This window comes from Condylura cristata, unplaced genomic scaffold (assembly GCF_000260355.1).
Source record: "Condylura cristata isolate star-nosed mole 26May11 unplaced genomic scaffold, ConCri1.0 scaffold00008, whole genome shotgun sequence".
Lineage (NCBI taxonomy): Eukaryota > Metazoa > Chordata > Mammalia > Eulipotyphla > Talpidae > Condylura > Condylura cristata.
In genome coordinates, this window is record NW_004567109.1 from 46,091,526 (window position 1) to 46,110,928 (window position 19,403).

Genomic DNA, 19,403 nt, shown 5'->3' on the forward strand with positions numbered 1-19,403 from the left:
ATATATCTTTTTTCTTCACAAATTTCATTAGATATCTGTAATTTATATATAAGTATTTTTAAATAACCAATTTTCCTAATAATTGATTGCATTATTTTTTCTAATTAATTCACTTTTATTCTTATCTTTATTATATTGTTTCTTCCATTTTCCTTGGTTTCTATTCTTTTTCTAATTTCTTATCTTAAGGAAATTAGTGCATTAGTGTTCAACCTCTTTTATTTTCTCTATATATTTTGTGGCTCTGAATCTCCCACAAATATTTTCTGCACCCCAAAAGTTGTATAATTTCATATTTTATTATTACTTGATTCTAATTATTTTTAAATTTGCATTATAATTCATTATAAAACCCTTAGTTTTGCACATATTTAATATCTTCTTTTTATCTGGAATAATTTAAAATTAAAATAATGCTGCAAGAATATTAAAATTTCCAACACATCCTTCATCAAGTTTCCTTTTAAAACCAAAATATAACTATACAAATGAAAAATTCAGTTATAGAATGATATTAACTAATTTACAAACATTGCAAAAAATTTTCCACTAGTGTTCTTAGATCAGAATTTAATCCATAGTCCCACATGACATTTAAGCGTTACATCTCCATGTTCTCTTCCATTCTGGGACCAATTCTCAGCATTTCTTTGTCAAGTTTAAACTCAGGCCTTATAATGCCATTAGGGGCATTATTAGAGCACACTGTGCTCTTTTCAGTGTATTGTATCAGGTTGTACAAGATATGTATGTGTCTCATTAGCAATGGTGTTAAATTTAACCACTACATAGAAATAGCATAATAATTAACTTTATATTTCTGCTTGGCTAGGCTCACTGACCAGTTACTTAGACAAACACAAGTAGGCTAGGTCTAGAAATTTCTGTGAAGATATTTTCAGCTCTGATAAAGTAAACTCTGAGTAAAAATCTAACAGTCTCTCTCTTTTATTACTATGCAGTTCATTTTCAATTTGGATGGACTGATGTTATATTCAGATATGCTACTATTGTCTTACTTTGCAATTTCCATTCATTCTTCATTTTCTCAATTTTTCTTTTATTGGTCATTTGTTTCTACTGATCTGATGATGAAAAAAGAAGGAGGAGGAGAAGGAGCAGATAGATGATGATTTTACTTTTCTTTTTCCTCAGTTTAGAAATTACATACTTTTTCTGTCAATAGTTTGTTGAAGTGAAATTCTATCACATAGTATATAAAATAACTTAGGAAATTGTATGATTAATCAATATATATAGATTTTCCCTTCCTGCCTGAATCAAAGAAGGACCTTAGATCTTCTAATTCTCAATAGCAAATTTTCTCCATACAGTCACTTTCATCAGCTTTGCGTACAATGTCACACAGTAGACATATTATTTATTTTACAAATGGTATACTGCTTAAATTTATAAAATATACATTTGTTTAAGTGTATTCTCATTTACTTATTTCTATGTTCTACCCTCCATTTTGCAAATAATTACCTCCTTCAATTTTTCCTAAATTAAACCCTCTAAACATTCTATTGGTAAAGATTTATTTGTAGGGAAACAATCCTGGAAAATGTCTTTAGTCCATCTTTTCATTTCTGAATAGAAAATTCTAAGTTTAAACAATTTTATCTCAACTTTTTAAAGATATTATCAACTATCTCCTAATTTAAGATGCTGTTGAAAAATCTTCTGTTGTTCACGTAATTATTCCTTTGTACTATCTCTAGCAGATTATATGAATTTGAGATCACATAAATTTGAAATTTTACTACAATATGATATGTGTAGATGAGGATTTCTCTTACTTATTGTACTTACTGTATTACTTACTACACCTACAGATTGACAGCTTTTATGAAATTTTGAAAAATTATTAACAATTATCTCTTCATCTATTGCCTCTCCTATTTCTCCTATATTTTCTGTTTTTTGGGCTCAGAGTAACACATAACCTATGTATTATATTCTATGTGCCCTTAATCATGCTTTCATATTTTCATTTCCTTATTTTTCTATGCCACATCCTAGGTGAATTCTTGAATGGTAGTTTCCAACTTGCTCTTTTTTTTTTTTAATCTTGTCTATTATTAAGTTCAGTCCAATCCAGACCAACAGACCCATTCATACCAATATTCTTTAGCCCAAATCCATAGTTCTACTGACATACTTTTTGGTACATACACTTTTGTGGACTCTTTATAGGCACCTATCAATACAACCTATATAAATATAGCAAAATGCCTGAAGAAACATGCCAGCATTAGGAAGAAACAACATATAGACTATTTGGATTATTTATCAGATACAAAATATAAAACAATATGGAGTTTCTAAATTTTAGGTGTATTTTTAAATGAGCAGATTGTCATAAGATCATCTACAATACCCAATAGCAGCTTCCTATCATCCTGTATATCAACCTATACGTCTGTTAGAGAAAAAAAAAAACAATTAACCTAAATAAAGAACTTAACCTTTATCTATGTTACATTTAATCACATTGGTGTCACTCTGTCAAAACAATTTTTAATTCTGTCATCCCTCACACATCTAATCTCTTGTTGTTTGTGCCATGTGTGAAATTGATAAGCATATTATTCAGGAAATGGCTTCCCAGCCAAGGTTTTCTTGTAGGATAAGAGGAAGCTGCTAATTTGGATAGAATTGATCTAACTGCTATTTGTTTCTTTGATTCAGTGCACATTTCACCACTTTTTACAAGGAAGCAGTGGCAGTTTATAGAAAGTGTCTGGCCACAAGCTCCTAAGCTCTCTGTCTCCATCACCTCCCTGGTTAGTCACCAACCTAAAAGTAATATCTGGTTGGCACCTGTCACCCATCCTAGTCATAGTTTCAAAAATAGAATTTTTGAAGTCCTCTTTTTATGATTTCAGCTCATTTACAATGTAATTCTTCTCTGAAGTTTATTGCTCTTGTTTCCAGCTTGTTTTGCCACAACTACATTCTTCCACCTCTTGGACCCACATGTCTGCCTCTCTTTTCTACCCTGGTTTCCAAGAAACCATTTTAAACTAGAGACAGACTGACATACAATGTAACTTCTAGGTAGTAATATGGCATATTACCAAATGGCCCATATGGTTAAGGGTTCCACAAAGCTAGCACTCTCTTTCATGCATCAAATGAGAGGAAACTCACATCATAAGAGAAGCCCCGGCCCTCCCTGTTGGCACAGCGGGTTAAAGCACAGCACTAAGAAGCTAAAGCCACTTCCCTATGAGTTCCATCCCTGCCTGCCCCGGAGGAGCTTCACATGGCATGGCAGACCTCTCCTGACCCGCCCGCTGCTCCCCTCAACAGTGTACTTCGTCGATCTGCCTGTTCTGCTCCCCACTCTGTCTCTGGTGAATCCTCTCACCCTCCACCTCTCTGTACCCCAGTTCTGTATGAATAAATAAAATCTTTAAAAAAAAAAAAAAGGGAAGCCCCCTGGCAGCTCACTGGCAAGAGGTTTACTCCCACCATGTAGCAAATCAAGACTTCAGTCCTGAGATGAAGTCTTTGGATTTCTGTCAAGTACTAAGCATAGAAATATTGTCAATAGCAACTGGTTCCTCTGAGCCAGCAAAGGGAGGATGGAAGCTGAAGGTAAGTAGAAAGAAACGAGCATGGAAAAGGAGGAGAACTTCAAAGAGTAGATAAGAGAGCCTGGAACTAACAGAAACATGTATGGTGAAACATGTTCACAGACCTTGAATTCCAAGTTACAGGTGAACTTAGTGATGTTAGCAAGTATATCATTGAAGTTCATTAAGCAAGGAAGTCATACGAATTAAACGATACTTTATGGGGTGCTAAAACTTTCTGCTAGAGATTATTTTTGAAAGAAAAACATCAAAATAACCGTAAGTTTCCATATTTTAATTCTGAGATTACTCTTTGTTGTCAATATCATTTGAATGGCTCTAATGTCAGAGAGAAACTGATTTTGTTTTAATTCTTTAGGTAATAATAAACCTGTATGCTTAACAACATGTCTTTCAATTCAATTCAACAATTACCATTGTTCTCTCTGTGTGTGTGTGTGTGTTTACAGTTTATTCTGTTCATCTGTCTACAATAGACTTTGTCAAACAGGTGTCAAAATTGGTGTGCTGATTCTGGAGAATAAAATGAAAAAGTGACACAATGGATGGTAGATAATTTCCAACCTGACTTAACTTCTAAAGGACCATTGCAAACAGAGCAGGGGAGAGCAGCTCCATTCTAAGTGGAACAAAAGGTTCACCAGCTTATGCTCTACTCCCTTCCCAGCGGTGGGTCTCACAACCATTTTGCTAAACCTCCTTTTACAATTCAAGTTGGATTCCTCCCATTACATCTTTTTCCAGCATAGTAATAAGAAATAAGACGCTATGACAGGCACGCGTTCACGATGACTCTGACCCAGCATAGGTGGGTAAAAAGCACAAAGGTCTCTAACACAAAGGAGCACATATTTCTGCCCGCCCCCACCATTAAATAGCTACCTTCCAAATGAGAGCTTCCTTCTTGATGCCTTTCCTTTCTCCAGTTCACCTTTTTGTCTAATAGTGTCTTCAGTTCTATACTCCACTTTGCTTCAGTTCTATATTCCATTTTGCACTGACCTCTCTTCCCACTGCTCTCTGTCCAGATGATCTATCAGTATTGGGGAATGTTTCAGTCTCACACTAATCAGGAACCTCCTGTGATCAGGGCAGCTGGATTAATCTTCCTGTCTCCTTCACCTAACACAATCCTCAAACCCAGATAGAAGTGCTTGGGAAAGAGAGAAAAGGAGAATGAGAAAGGATTTGAGTGGACTTCAAGGAGGAAAGATAAGCTTTATTCATGAGCTAGTGGGTGAATGCAGGTACACATATTTAATGCTGATACAAGAGAGCCAGAACCAAAGTTCTATGGGGTAGGGAGGAGACTAAGTGATCAGATCACCTCAGGGAGGCCTCTGGAGCAAAACTAGTTAGAAAGGTCTCCTGTTCATCTCATTCATTGCAAAGTAATCTATTTGATGCGCTAGACTTGCATAAGTTGTTATGTAACAATTGGCTTATTTTATTTTCTCCAACAGGTGCCTGCTTCCCTATGGAAGAGCAGAGCTTTCAGGAATTATTTGATCTTTGTTTGAAGCCAATTAAATATTAAAGAGTCTCTCCTTTGCACAAGTCAACAGAATTGAAAGTTCATTTCATGGGGTTATGAGATAAAAGAACACAGAGCTATGGCTTCTGTTCATCTCCTGTCTCCAGGCTCATACTCAGGCTCACTACTCTCCTGTTTGCCAGTTATTTAACTCTTGCCTGAACCACTAGGCTTTCCAGAATTGCCTACCTGATTTATTCTGCCTCCGATGCAAAATGAGTCTCAAAAGTACTAACTTCCCCAGTCTTTTTCTGAATTCTGACTCACTGCTAGATTTAGTCCTCACTCCATAGCCTGAGGACCCCAGACAGCTTTATCAGCTCCAGTCAAACCTCCCATGTCCTCTGTCCACAAACCTAGACTTTTAACCATTTAGTTTATGGGGGATCGCTCTACATAGCATTAGTGGTATGCCCTGACTGGCTCAACCTTCTGGCAGATTCTGTTTTCTCAGATACAATAACTGGTTCATGGGAAACCTGATCCTAAACAAGGAAGCTGTCACACTTAAAGTAGATGAAAGAAATAGTTTTTAGAATGGCACTGAGTGCTGGAAACAAACTGTTTTGAATGTTTAATTATGTAAATAAATTCTATTGTTTTATTTAAAAATATTAGTGATAGGTTTTCTGTCACTTTACAAAAATGTGCTCAACTGGACGATGGTGATGGCACACGGATGATTTAGTGATGGGAAGCCCATGGGGATTACAACTGAGATGGAAAGAGACACAAAATGACGTAAAAAAAAAACTATTATATTATTTTAAAAATAAATAAAAATGTGCTCAATCAATACTCTCCATTCCAGATATTTTGTGAGATCTCCCCCAGAGCTCTCTTCCTCAATGTCCCATTTCCCAATCCCCAGCTAAATCCCTTAGAAAGAGAGGCTGTTTTATTCATGTTGTCGATATTCATAGTTGACAAATTTGAAGAAAAAAATGACACTACATGTAAATTAGATCTGTAAGAGGGAGCAGTAAACCACCTTTTCAGGATAGAGACGTTTATAATAATTCTACTATGCTGTTGGTCACTTTCCTTGGTGCAGATCTTCTTATTCTCACAGCATATCCTTGGTGGAAAGCTGGAGATGAAAATAGGTCAAAATATTGACCTATATTACTGAAAGTGTCATCAACAAATCTATGATACAATAGAATGGAAAATTTAAAGTATATTACATGAGGAAATAATACTGCTTTGTAACACTTCTTTTAATTATTTGGATACATACACACATATATGGGGTCACAATGTAAAATGTATGTCTTGAGGTGGATGGAAACAAATATGGCTCCACCTGAGGCAATTCTGTAATACTGAATACAAAGGAATAAAAAATAACAGAGTATGACATTACAGAGGATACATCTTTTGTAAAATCTCTTTTAATCCAGAGATGTATAAACATACACACATACTGAGTCACATGAATTGCATTTCTACCTGTGGGTGGTAGCCAAAGGTTTGAAAACCACTAATTTGCTTTCTGAGGCCAGAAAGATTACAAAATATTATGAGCGTCTGAGTTTCAACCAGCAATATGAAGAGAAAGAAGGAAAGTCCACAATGACCTTAGCTCTGAGTGCTAAGAAAACAGAGGACATATTTGTAGCAGCAGCTGGTAAAGGACACAGGCAGGCAGCAGGAGCTGGCCCAGGTTAGGCTCCCTTCGAGCGTGTTCCAACACCCACCTCCTCTAAGTAGGGCGTTAAAGCCATGCAGATGCAGGACCCAAGATTTTTGGAAAAAGAGACTAAACATTCTGGACTATTTCCAACCACTGGACTTTGGCCGAAAGGAACTAGAGGGCTATTCTGCCAAGAGCCTGACCTTGGAAATCAAAGTGACCAAGACAATCTGCAAGAATTTGCCCTGTTCGAGTATCTGGAGAATAACAATAACAAAGTCAGGTGTTTCTTAAAAGCAGGTAATTTGCTTTTTAAAAAATTGCTCTTCTCCTGTTTTAAATTGTTCACTTCTTATCTTCTGTATTTATTTTTAGTTTGTTTCTTTCTCTAAATGTTTAGCACTTAAAGATTGCTAGATTCCTAACTAGTGTTCGCTTTCTTTCAGTCTTCCTTTCAAGCAGATTGTATCAGCCACCTGGCTTACTCTTTATATTCCAGGTCAATTTTCCTCTTGTTGTTTCCACTCTAAAGTATTTGTGTTCTGTTTCCCACTTTAGTTGTATTCATAATGTTCTTGAATTTTAAGCTTCTGATGTGAAAATCTAAAGTTTTGATTCTTCTAATTTTTCTCTAGCCATACATTTTTAATTTCTCAGTTTCTGGGTTGTCTTTTGTTTTTAAGCCTATTTAGTGTTTTTAGTCCTTTTATCTGACTTCTTTTATTTCAACCTCAATTTTTCTTCTCACCTTTGTTTTGTTGGTCTTTAAGAATAGTTTCTTACTCAGGGCCCTCCCTGCTGGCACAACAGGTCAAAGAGCAGCACTGCTAAAGCTAGCTGTAGCCACTTCAGTGCCAGTTTGTTCCTCCACCACAGGTCCCACATGGCGTGGCAGACCTCTCCTGATCTGCCCGCCGCTCCTCTAGCAGTGTTTTTCAGTAGATCTGCCTGTTCTGCTCCCCACTCTGTCTCTGGTGAAACTTCTCACCAGCCCCCTTCCCTGACCCCACATCTCAGGCCTGTACCCCAGTTCTGTATGCATAAATAAATCTTTAAAAAAAAGTTTTTTACTCATAATTTAATCTTTATTTATATGAAATTTTATTTTACTACTATAATTTAAGGGGTAGATTTTCACTCATTCATTGTACACACGTTCCATTAAACCCCACAAAACCACTCATGCTCACCCTATATATTATCTTCCTCCATGCTATGCCCATTTCTGTGCCCTCTGGTAACTAGTAAATATTTTTAAGTTAAGTCCAAGATTTGTTATTGATGTATTTTGCCAGTATGTTTTTTGGTTATTTCTATTCCATGGATATGCGAAGCTATCATTATCTTTCATTTTCTGACTTATTTCACTTAGCATAATCACCTCAAGTTTCATCCATCTTGTTTAAAAAAAAAAAACTATTTCATTTTTTTAATAGCTGTGTAGAATTCTACTGAATATAAAGCGCACCTTTTGTCTCTCCAGGCATCTGCTGATGGACCTGTAAGTTGGTTCTATGACTTGGTAATTGTGGGCAGTGCTGCTGTGAACATAGAGGTGCATCAGGTATCATATTCGTTTTCATATTTGGAGGGTAAATACCTAGCAGAGGTATTTGGGATCATATGGGATTTCCACTTTTATTTTCTTAGTATAAATCTCCATGCCATTTTGGTTGCACCAACTTGGCATTCCCACCAAGCTTGTGATTCAGAGACTCCATTTTTTACCCACTTTTGTTGTTCTATTCTTTTTGCCATGGGTGATTTTCACAGGGGTGAGGTGATAATTCATCATGGTTCTGATTTGCATTTCCCTTACAATAAGTGATGTCAACTTTTCATGTGCCTGTAGGCATTTTGAATGTCTTCTTTAGAAAAATATTCACTTAGGTCTTTTACCCATTTTTTAATTGAATTGTGTAAATACTTAGTATATTTGGGAAATTAGCCCCTTGTCATGTGTGATATACAAATATTTTCTCCCTTCAGTAAATTGACTTGTTTTTGTGATAGTTTTCTTTGAAGTACAAAAGTGTTTTAGTTTGATGTATCCCATTTATTTGCTTTTGTTTCCCTTCTTATTGAGTTGTATGTCCAAATGCATCTTGCAGAAAGTATCCTGTAGTGCATTGCGATTGTAAAGATTTTTTGGTTTTGGTTCTGCCTCTCACATCTTTTCCTTTTTTGATCCATCTCCTTTCTTGGCAAGGTTACAGTAAATCCCATTGCCTCAATCTTTCTGTTACCTTGTACTCATTATGAGAAACAAAGTTATAAGACTTACAGAATTTTAAGAGGCCACAAGTTGATGTCTTTCACATTGTCAGGGCTGCTGAGGCTGTGAGACAGGGTCATATCTGCTCCTCCCACACATCCTGGCAGGCCTCTCAGAGGAGCACTCAGTAGTAGGGGAGGTGGTGAGCACTGCAAACTTCTGCCCACCTCTCTAGAATAGAGGACCTTCCCTTAAGTCCAGAGACAATCTGAACATTTTAAATGGGTGTGGCCATTTAAATCTCACCATGTAAGGTATCTGTTTCTATAAAGAAGTGCATCAAAGTCCAGTCAGGACAGAGTCACATATTGAGTTGAACAAGAACTAGATTAAGGGGGATTTGCTGGTGAGAAAGAGAACACTAAGGAATAATCAGCTGGGTCAGATGCCATGACCACCCACAGAGCTGAGAGAACCCTAAAGCAGAACACTTCTCAGGACAGAAGGCCTGGTGGGCCTGGAGTTCCACTGACTTCCAGGGGCTCTATCGGCTCTATCTTGGAAAGGAAGTAATTAGACTGAAAAAGTAAGTTCATTGGCAGGTAAGGAAAAGCACAGGAAAGCTCTCAACAGATAAAGGTCCCGAATAAGTTGCCATTGTGGATGCAAGAAGTATTTTTATGCGAATAGTGTGCAGAGAATGGGGGTTCAGCCATGGGGTATCTCTGAGTTTTAACTGATTGATTTAAGCCTGAAGGGTCTCCTAGGCTACTGAGGCCCACTGAGTTGCCTGTGTTCCCTGGCCTGCCATCCTGAAACCAGCTTCGGTCCACTGCCTTACCATTGTGTTGCTGTGTTGGTGTTCTGCAGTCCATTTACAATATTCCTCCAGCAAATTCTTCTTTTTGTTCTAGTTGGGGTTTTGTTATTTATAACTTAAAAGTTCTGACAAAGTTGATGTCTTTCCCTGGAAATACAGTGCCCACTGTGTTGGAAGAATAAGGAAAAATTCACATGTGTTACCACTGGGGTCTTTAAAGAAGGTCCATTAGATCATCCTAATGATGTTTCCAACAAATCAGAGAAGCCATAAAGGACAATTAAAAAGAAAGGCCGAGGAGAAGACTGTGAAAAACCTTAACTTCTCTACAACAGAGAAAGAAAAACTCGACAGAAAAGAGAAGCCAGATTCTACAAATTGAAACTTTGGATAGCACTAAAGGAAAGTGAAAAGAAACTCAGCGAAAAATGACTTCTGATGCAGAGAGGCAAGCCAGTCTTGGGGTACCAAGGATCCTTCTTTCAAGAGGGAAAGACAAAACAGAAAAGCTAGGTAGGGTCCTGTCCAGCAAAGTACAAAACTTTGAACTCTTCTCAAACATGATGAGCTTTATATTTATGATTTTTAAAGAAAGATTTATTTATTTATGCATATGAGAGCTGGGGTGTAAGCCAGAGGTGCAGGTGAGAGGATTCACTAGAAACAGGCTGAGAAGCAGAACAGGCAAAACTACTGAAATACACTGTTGAGGGGTGCAGTGGGAGGGACAGGAGAGGTCTGCGGCGCCATATGGATCACCTCCCTCGTGGGGATTGAACTTGCGCTGAGATAGCTGCAGCTACCTTTAGCAGTGCCGCTCTTTAACCAACATTGCGCCACCAGGGAGGGCCCCAACATTTGGATCTTAAAGACCCTCTAAGAAAAATATCCCACATTGCTCATAACCCTGAAATTTTAGCAACAGCGTTGGCATGTCAATGGTGAGAGGGGGTCAGATCATATGAGCCCCGCCTGTAGTCTGTGCTTGGGTTTATCCTGCGCAAATCTGAAAGTCCTCTAAAGTCTCTATCTAAGGTTGCACGCAAGCCCAGGGGAAGCAAGAATGACAATGCTAATCTTTTCACATTGGGAATAAATAGAATTCTAACCACTAGTTTCTTGGTGTCACCTACTATGTCAATCCATATTCAAGGGTGACACAGTGAAATTAAAAGAAATATCGGGCCCTCCCTGGTGGCGCAGTGGGTTAAAGAGCAGTACTACAAGTGAGCTGCAGCTGCTTCAGTGCAAACTGGAGCCCAGGCCAGGAGGTGATCCACATGACTCCACAGACCTCCACCGGACCTGCCTGCTGCTCCCTTCAGCAGTGTTCTTCATTGATCTGCCTGTTCTGCTCCCCACTCTGTCTCCTTTTACCACCCCTATGCCTTTAACCTGCACCCCAGTTCTGTATAAGTAAATCTTAAAAAAAAAAGAAAAAGAAAAAGAAATATCATTCAGCACATTTAGATTAAGTCAAATTTTTGCACGGAAGAAAAAAAGATCACTACCAAGGTATATTGTCCATGAAAGACTTTCATATTTACCCAACAGTAAGTGTATAGACAGAGCAATCAGACCAGCAATCCTGGAGAATATTTTTTTTCTTTTTGTGTGGTAAATTTTGGATAAAGGAAGTGATAATGAAGTAATGATTCTGATTTCATAAAGCCGAAATGGATATAACCTCATTATTTTATAAACATACCTCGTGTTGTTTATAAAATATTTCTTTCACAAGCTAAAACAGTATCTGCTACAGATGGATTTGATTTTGGTCAAATCAATGAAAAAGTTCTATGTTAATGCAACATTTGTTGTAAAGATTCCAGGAACACATGAGTCAAAATTTCAAATTATGATTCCCACAGTAACTGTAATTCTGCTACAGAACATACATAATGGAAGAAATGTTATCAATATATACCATAGTAGAAAATACTAGTAAGCAGAAACAAGCTGAGTTATGCTTGCTGTGGGACTCATCATTTTCAACTAGCTGAGGATATATAAAAATTGAAATTATAAATGCATGCATTATTTTAGTATTTAATTCCAATTTTTCATGATCCAACTTAATCAGCTTTGCATCCAAACTATATTTCCCTTTCATAAACTGCAAATGAGTGTCTTATAATTTTGAAATCCACATCACTTGATTTCTTTTTCTCATACAAGTTGCCTTTGCAGAATGGTTTCATTATACTGTCCCTCCCCCAAAAAAGATCTGCTGAGATCCATTTATCTATAGTCTTTCTCTCCCTAAAGTATCTGGGAGGGGAAGAAAACCAAAGAGAATAAAAGTGGCACCGAATAGCTCAGAAAGGTGGATAAGTACAACAGAAAGAGGAACACTGGCACCATTTACTTCTTTCTTTCTAAACAGAAATAAGACAAATAACATCACCATAGATTTACAATTTTCGAATTAGTGTTGACATTATCTCACAACATCATGGGAAAGCCAAATAGAAAACTTCAGTTGTTCAGCGCTTTTGTGACACAAGTAGAGTATGGCTAAAGACTGTGCTTTTACATTATCACTTAAAGTCCAGGTCATTTAATTGCACTTACGTTACTTACTTACCACATGCAGAGGATTTCTTTATTGAAGACAGAATATACTTAATACAAAAAAGGATGGCTACAAACTAAACAGTGAACATATATTAAGCTTTCTGCATTAAGGACATTCTGAAAATTCAGTAACAAAGAAATAACTGCCTTTTGAAACTCAACCTGGTAGGATTAAACCCATGTATTATATCCAGTATTGCTTTTCCCAGTTTGGTTTTAACTAAGAACGGCACCTTCTGCTGCTTCTGAAGAGAAATCCTTTTATTTTCCAGCAGTTTTAACCATCAGGGTATGTTTCATTGCACTCAAACTGAATGACTTTGGCTCAAGAACAATCATATTTCCTTCGCCATACTAAGGAGCTCCATCCCTGCATGGTGTTGATGACCTTGGCTAAATATTTGGAGGATACATGGTGAAACTTTTCGTCTCTTAGGACTACTATGATTCCAGCAATTCAAATTTAAGATTGTTTTCCTTCTATGTACAAACAGATCTTAAACTTCCATCTTCATTTATGTAGGGCACCAATAAAAAATTAAATTAAAATCAAGAATAGGAGCTGGCAACCATTCTAGCTTGGGAAATGACCGTTAATCCTTTCCTTGTGAAAAGTATGACCATTTTGCATGTAAATAAAGGGTAATATTTTAAGTGCTAAGAGGAAAACAAATCCTAAAGAATTTAAGAGGTTTTATTAGGGGGAAAATTGTCTTCTTAATGTTACCTACAATTAAAAAATAGATCTCTGTAATAGACAGAGATTAACACATAAATCATATTAACACATAAAACAAGTAACCTACAAAGGGTATCCTGTAAAACATGAACACTCAAATTTCAGGGTTTTTCCTCCTTGCAGGCAAAGTTTTTTAAAAGACAATATATGTGGGGTCAGTGGGAAGGTATAATCTCAGTTCTTCCAGTTTTGAGGACGATGAGATGACAGCTGTTGAGCTAACCAATCAATGATGAGGTCTGAGCTCCTGCATCTTGTCAGAGGAAAGAAAAGGGATATGCTGCCTTACGTGATACACTTGGCAGACAAGAGGGCGGCCCTACGTGTGAACTGTCCGAGTAGTCCAACTGCTTTACAGGACTGTCTCCAGAAAAGAGTAGATCCATGCAGTGGACAAAAGAATGAAATAATATCTTTTTCAATGGGAGCAGATCTGGGTAGTCACAGAATGTTTAGAAATGGTTATCTCTCTTGAACAGTCAGTATGTGAAATTCCCAAAGGTCTTCAATTTTTCAGATAAGTTGATGGCAAAGTATGTTCTGGAGACTTTATGACTATAAAAAAGGTAATTTTTTTATATTTACTTATAATTAAGGTGCAGAATTCTTTGAATGATTGACGGTAAAACACTAACACTAAAACATGAACAAAAGGAACATTTTGAAACAAGTTGTCCAACAATATAAGAATGTTAAGTTATGTACATTCAAAAAATAGATACTATGCAGCCATATCCAGTGTATACTTGAAGAATATTCCAGAAGGAAAGGGTTGATTAACATACAGTCAAATGAAAAGTAATGTTTCAAAATGGTATATTCCATATGACTTCTATTTTGAAAAAAAATATATGCACATAGGAAAAAATGATTGGGAGAACATACACAAAACTGCTAACAGAAGTTACCTCTCCTAACGAGATTTACTGTCTTCACATTTTTTTCCTTTTCCAAATGAAAAGAGGGTAGGGAGAAATTGTTATTTTCAAAGAAGAGTCAAACAATCATTCATTCTGATTTTGTCTTTTTTTTTTTTTAAACATTTTTAAAGGGACAGGTTTACTAGGAAAAGGAGAAAAAAAAGACAGGTACCTGCATAGCCACAGGTAGGCAGGAGAGCTCAAGAATTATTTTTCTTTAAGTTAGAAAGTCAATAGTTCATTCAAATGTACAGCTTCCTTGTAAATTTTGCCAATTTATACAATAGCAATGTATTTTTAAAAAATATATAATGACAAGAAATTTGTATCCAAGATTTTATCTTCCACATGGTCTTCGTCATATAGCATTATGTCTAGAAAATGAACTTCATATGCTTGATTCCATAAGTTTTGAAGAAAACCATGATAATGAGTGCCCAGAGTCCCAGGATAAAACCCCCAGGAGGATGCCAGTCTTTCAGTTTTGGCTTCTGTAAAACAGCAAAGAGATGATAAATGTAACAGTAGGTTAATACACAAACACTGGTGGAATATAGACATTTCACTGGTTGTGCTTTAGTGGGGAGTATTTAGCAAAATTAAATATACTAGAATATACTTCATAATCAACTGATGACTTTGCTTCAAGAACAATCATATTTACTTTATAGCTCTAAGTAACTCCATCCCAGCAGAGCACTTATAGTAAAAACTATACCATGTGAATCAATGCAACCTGATTTCATTTATGCAGATATACAACAAATACTTATTTGGGAGCCAGTGTCTTTGATTATGTTACTGTCTTGAAGGAGAATGTTCTTTATCCCATTCTGCCTATTCAACATTTAGTAATTCAATTCACTTAGTAATTCAAATGCCAGTTCCTCCAGATGATAATATTCTTTTCTTTGAATTCCTAGTTCCTTCTACTGTCACTGCTATCTATTATTACAGTTACTTTTGCCACTTATCTCTATGCAAGCTTCTAAGAGACAAAGTCTGGCTGATCCATTTCACATTCACTTCTCCATTACCCAGCACTCAACACCAAGTCAAGTGTCTTGTTTGTTTCTTTGCTCCGCAAGGAAAGGTGGAAGAGTCTTCTCCATTTTTCTCATTTCAGCAGTTACATTATTGGCCCTGAATGTGAAGATCTGTGAGTAGGACCACTTTATGTCTTCTACTTATTGGATTATTAGTCAAGATGATAAGAATAGTAATGATGTGAAAATCATATTTCAGAGTGGACAAGAGTGAAAAAAGGCTGTATCCTGGAATTTGCTTCAGTTACCATATAAACTAGATCCAAGAAATGTTCACAAATCTCTTAAAGATATCCATGTCATGTAATTTAACTTGTCCTTACATAGCCAGTATATTAAATGCTCTTCCTTAGTCCTTATTTATATTATAAAAGAAAAAAAAAAGCAGAAAAGCTTCAGAATTCATCAGTTTGGACCATGCCAGTAATATATATTTACTCTTACATTTCTATAGTTACTTATATTTATTATCTATAATTTAAAATACCTAATACTACTTCCTGTATACAATATTCTAAACCCACTAATAAAATTTCAAAGAATATTGTGATAACTGAAATTCTATTTTTCTTTTCATTTTATGGGTAGAAATGCTATTTATAGAAAGATTTTCAATTAGGTGATTTTTCAGCAATTTGTGCCTTCTCTTCTGAAACTCTCCCTTAGCACCAGTTAGTTATAATTTCATGCCTTTATTCTACTTTTCTGGCCATTCCTTTCTAGTCTACTTTGCGCCTTACATGCTAGTGTTCTCTAAAGCTGTCTTCAGTATTTACTCTCTCCTTTTATGCAGTATCTCTAGGTGACATCTATATGCTGTGAACTAGCCTATGACTCCCAAATTTACATCACTAACATGGAACTCTGCACTAAACCCCAGACTAATGTACAAGTAACAGACAAACTTCATTCCAGGCTATTGTTACCTGCCAAATCACTTACTCACTCTAAGTTTCTCAATCAGTAACACTTGTTTACAGTGGTGACATTCCAATTTCAATGCTGTATCTATTCTTATCCTCTACCACTCCTTGCAAACTTCACAAAATACCCAAAAAATATTAAATCCAACTTTTCCTGACGTTACTTTCCACTCAAGAGTCTATATTTGCTTCTGAGCATATATGTGGGGAAGATGATAATGACAGTCCTTGCCCTCTAAGTACCTTACAAGATGGTAAGTTCTGTGGCTTGAGAACAACATCAGAAGGCAGAGTTGGAAGTCACAGAACTCTTTGTGCAATATTGTAAAAAATATTAATTTAATTCATTAGAAAATCTAGAATAATCTAAAGCATAGTTACATTAAAGATAAAGTAAATATCATAAGCTTGTGATAATGAAAAACATAAGTGAACTAAAGATAAGTGACTACTGCTCACTTTTTCGTTTATTTTCTACTAATCACATGAAAAAGATGAAGATCAACAATAATATTTTTTCACAAACTGGGAGATTACCAATTTTCATTATTAACAGAAACACACCCTTATACGACACACTGAAGGTGTTCAGTTATAAAATCCAGTTTAAGAATACTTACCTAATTGAAAGATAAGATTCAGATTTCTCCCCAAAACTCATAGTCTCTGATTTATATGGTGTTTGAACACACACATACACACTGATGCTTTTGAAAAATTAAGTGGCATCAAAATCTGGCACTAAACTAAACTCTAAACAATGGATAGGCAATATACAAAACTGTCTGATAGCCAATTTAATGAATTTAGTGCTAGAAGAGCAGAGGGGTATGGACTTTCAGTAGTTCAAGAGCACTGTGACTTTCAGGTGGTATTTAAACCAAATCATAAAAAATGGTAAACATCACTAAAGTTCTATGAGTCATTAGAGATTATTGAAATAATAATCAAGTAGTTACTAGCAAATCTTATTTCTGCAGCTGCAGAACTAGTTATTTTCCAATAAAATGGATTCCCTAAGGCATAATTTTGCTATTGGATCATAAATTTCACAGTCTGAAACAGTTACCAGAGAGAAGACAATTGTAGCTTCCCTGGAACTATCATTTTTCTGAAGATCCAACAATTGGTCCTGGCAGCTACTGTTATTCCAAAGGCTGACTCAGCACTCTGGGGCACTGCTTCTTGGCCTATCAACGGATGGCACATCAATGGATGTGTCCCACATCCAGGCCACTGACCCAGAAGACAAAAACAAAGTGCTTAGAGCTGTGGTTCCCCAACAATGAATTTTGAAAGTAATAATGGAAGACTAAGAAATATAACTAATTACTACCAAATTATAATGGAATGCTGTATTTATTCACATCAAAATATTCCACAAGCTAAAAGAAAAAAAAAAAGAGCAGCAAATCTCACCATTCCAAGAGCAGATCCTGTATTTTTAATCCTATATTCATTACAAATTCTTGAATTAAAAAAAATGGAAAATGAAAAGCAACTCCAGTTGCTTTTATGCTTAATCTGTTGCTTTTTAGCTTAATGATACTGAGATAAGATTTTTCCTGTAAGGCCTCTCATATATTCTCAAATGTACATATGAAGGCACAGAAAAAGACATCACACTCTATTAATTTAATCTTGGGAGAATACCTTCAGTTACACTATCTGAAAGTTCTACAAACCAGGTCTAGAAACAAAGTAATGATGGACCTAACTTCCTGATTATGTCACATGATGCATAGTATTGCTTTTCTCCAAGAAACACAGTAATTCTGTCAGCTAAGAAGGGACTTTAGTTTTCTCTCTCTTCCTGCCTGTTATTTAAAGGAAAGATTGTGTATCAGAAGGATGGTGTTATGAAGCTGCCTAGTCCTGCAACTCATTCTCACCCCTGAATGGCATTAACTCTTTATACATCCATTTAAATACAAGTCCTAGTTTAAAAAATATATACATCAGAAAGTAGAAGGAATACTCCCAATGGGTCACTGCAACCAGGAAGGTTCAATATTCACATGAGAACTTCTAGAGATACACCAGGTACTCCTTGTCAGAGAATACAGGAAAAATACTCTTAGAAACAGCTTGTTAAGAAATAAGGTTTTCCCATATACGTCATCTTTTTAAAGTGCCCCAAAACCAGGCAAACATAGAATGGTAGCAGATGATCCTAGTTTTAATTTAGCAAAGTCACATTTGATGCCTGCCTGCCAATCACTGGGAACTATATAAAACAACTAAGTGACTTCTTCAGATGCAGACCTGAAAAGGCAATAAAACCTAAGTAGGGGGTGAGAAACATCCATCTGCCCTACTAGCAAATAACAACAGTGTCCCAAAAGGAAAAATCAAGGTAGAATATGAGTAGAAATATTCTAACAGGGAAGGGGGAAAATCCTGAAGATGCAGTAAACAGATCTCTAAAAAAAACTAAAGAAAGAAACAAAAAAAAAAGATAAAAAAAAAAAAAAAAGTTATTTACCAGGGACAAGAATAAAGATCACAGAGACCAAAAATAACAGACTATTATAAAGAGGAAAATAACATAAGACAAAGGGCAATAGAATGAGATAAAAGGAAGTTGGGTGACATAATTTTATAATAGCAAAATTAAAATCTACATTGACGAGAAGATAGGATAGACTGATGGGGGAAAAAATGACCCGAATTCTCCATATGTCACTGTTTTATATACTTTTGATTAACAACAACTACAACAAAAGCTTAACAAAGCAGCTAAGTAAAATCCCCTAATCAGCCTCTCTCATCAGCTCTGGACAATACATAAAAAAGCACAGAAAAAGAAAATGTTGCTTTATAGCATTTCCCATCAATAGATGGAATCTACATCCATGCTCTTTGAATCAGTGGTTTTTGTAACTTCTTCAGCCAAAAGAATGCAACACAAGCAAGTGCCACAGTCTGAGGCTAGTCTACAGAGGCCTTGCTTACCTCTACTCTTTCTAAGCCTCCACTACAACCGTGAGAAAAAAAACCAAGTCAATCTTCAGGATTATGAGCTAAATATATAGTTGACGTTTTAAGTCACTAAGTTTTGAAGTGGTTTGTTATGTATCTACCAAGGCGATAATTGGAATGAAAAATCCCCATTCTTTGCCAAAAAAGAAAACAGAAAAAGGTCCCAATTACATATTTGTAGTCTCAGCTTTCTACAACAATGTTATATAATATAATGAAGGGCAGCTAATTAATCCCTTGTCCATGAATTTTGTGGAGGTGAGGAAGGTCTGTCAAGATAATCCCTTCCTTGAATGAGAAATCAGCCACATTACCTCATCTACGCTAATTTGCAAAAAATAAGGACTTCAACAACATGTCACACCTGAACAGTAATTACAGCAGACTGATGAAGACAGTCAGAAAA

The 19,403-nt window shown here is 36.1% G+C and overlaps 2 protein-coding genes across 2 annotated transcripts in view; one reads left to right on the forward strand and one right to left on the reverse strand.

The window, feature by feature from the left end:
• The window catches only part of ST6GALNAC5 (ST6 (alpha-N-acetyl-neuraminyl-2,3-beta-galactosyl-1,3)-N-acetylgalactosaminide alpha-2,6-sialyltransferase 5), a 178,848-nt gene extending 173,355 nt beyond the window's left edge, over nucleotides 1-5,493 (forward strand). The window contains exon 5 of the mRNA XM_012722599.1: nucleotides 5,069-5,493. Coding sequence (XP_012578053.1) covers nucleotides 5,069-5,114 — 46 coding nt within the window. The 3' untranslated portion in view covers nucleotides 5,115-5,493. The remainder of the gene's footprint in view (nucleotides 1-5,068) is intronic.
• Nucleotides 5,494-12,155: 6,662 nt separating this feature from the next.
• The window catches only part of PIGK (phosphatidylinositol glycan anchor biosynthesis, class K), a 71,774-nt gene continuing 64,526 nt past the window's right edge, over nucleotides 12,156-19,403 (reverse strand). Inside the window, exon 11 of the mRNA XM_004679523.2 lies at nucleotides 12,156-14,537. Coding sequence (XP_004679580.1) covers nucleotides 14,421-14,537 — 117 coding nt within the window. The 3' untranslated portion in view covers nucleotides 12,156-14,420. The remainder of the gene's footprint in view (nucleotides 14,538-19,403) is intronic.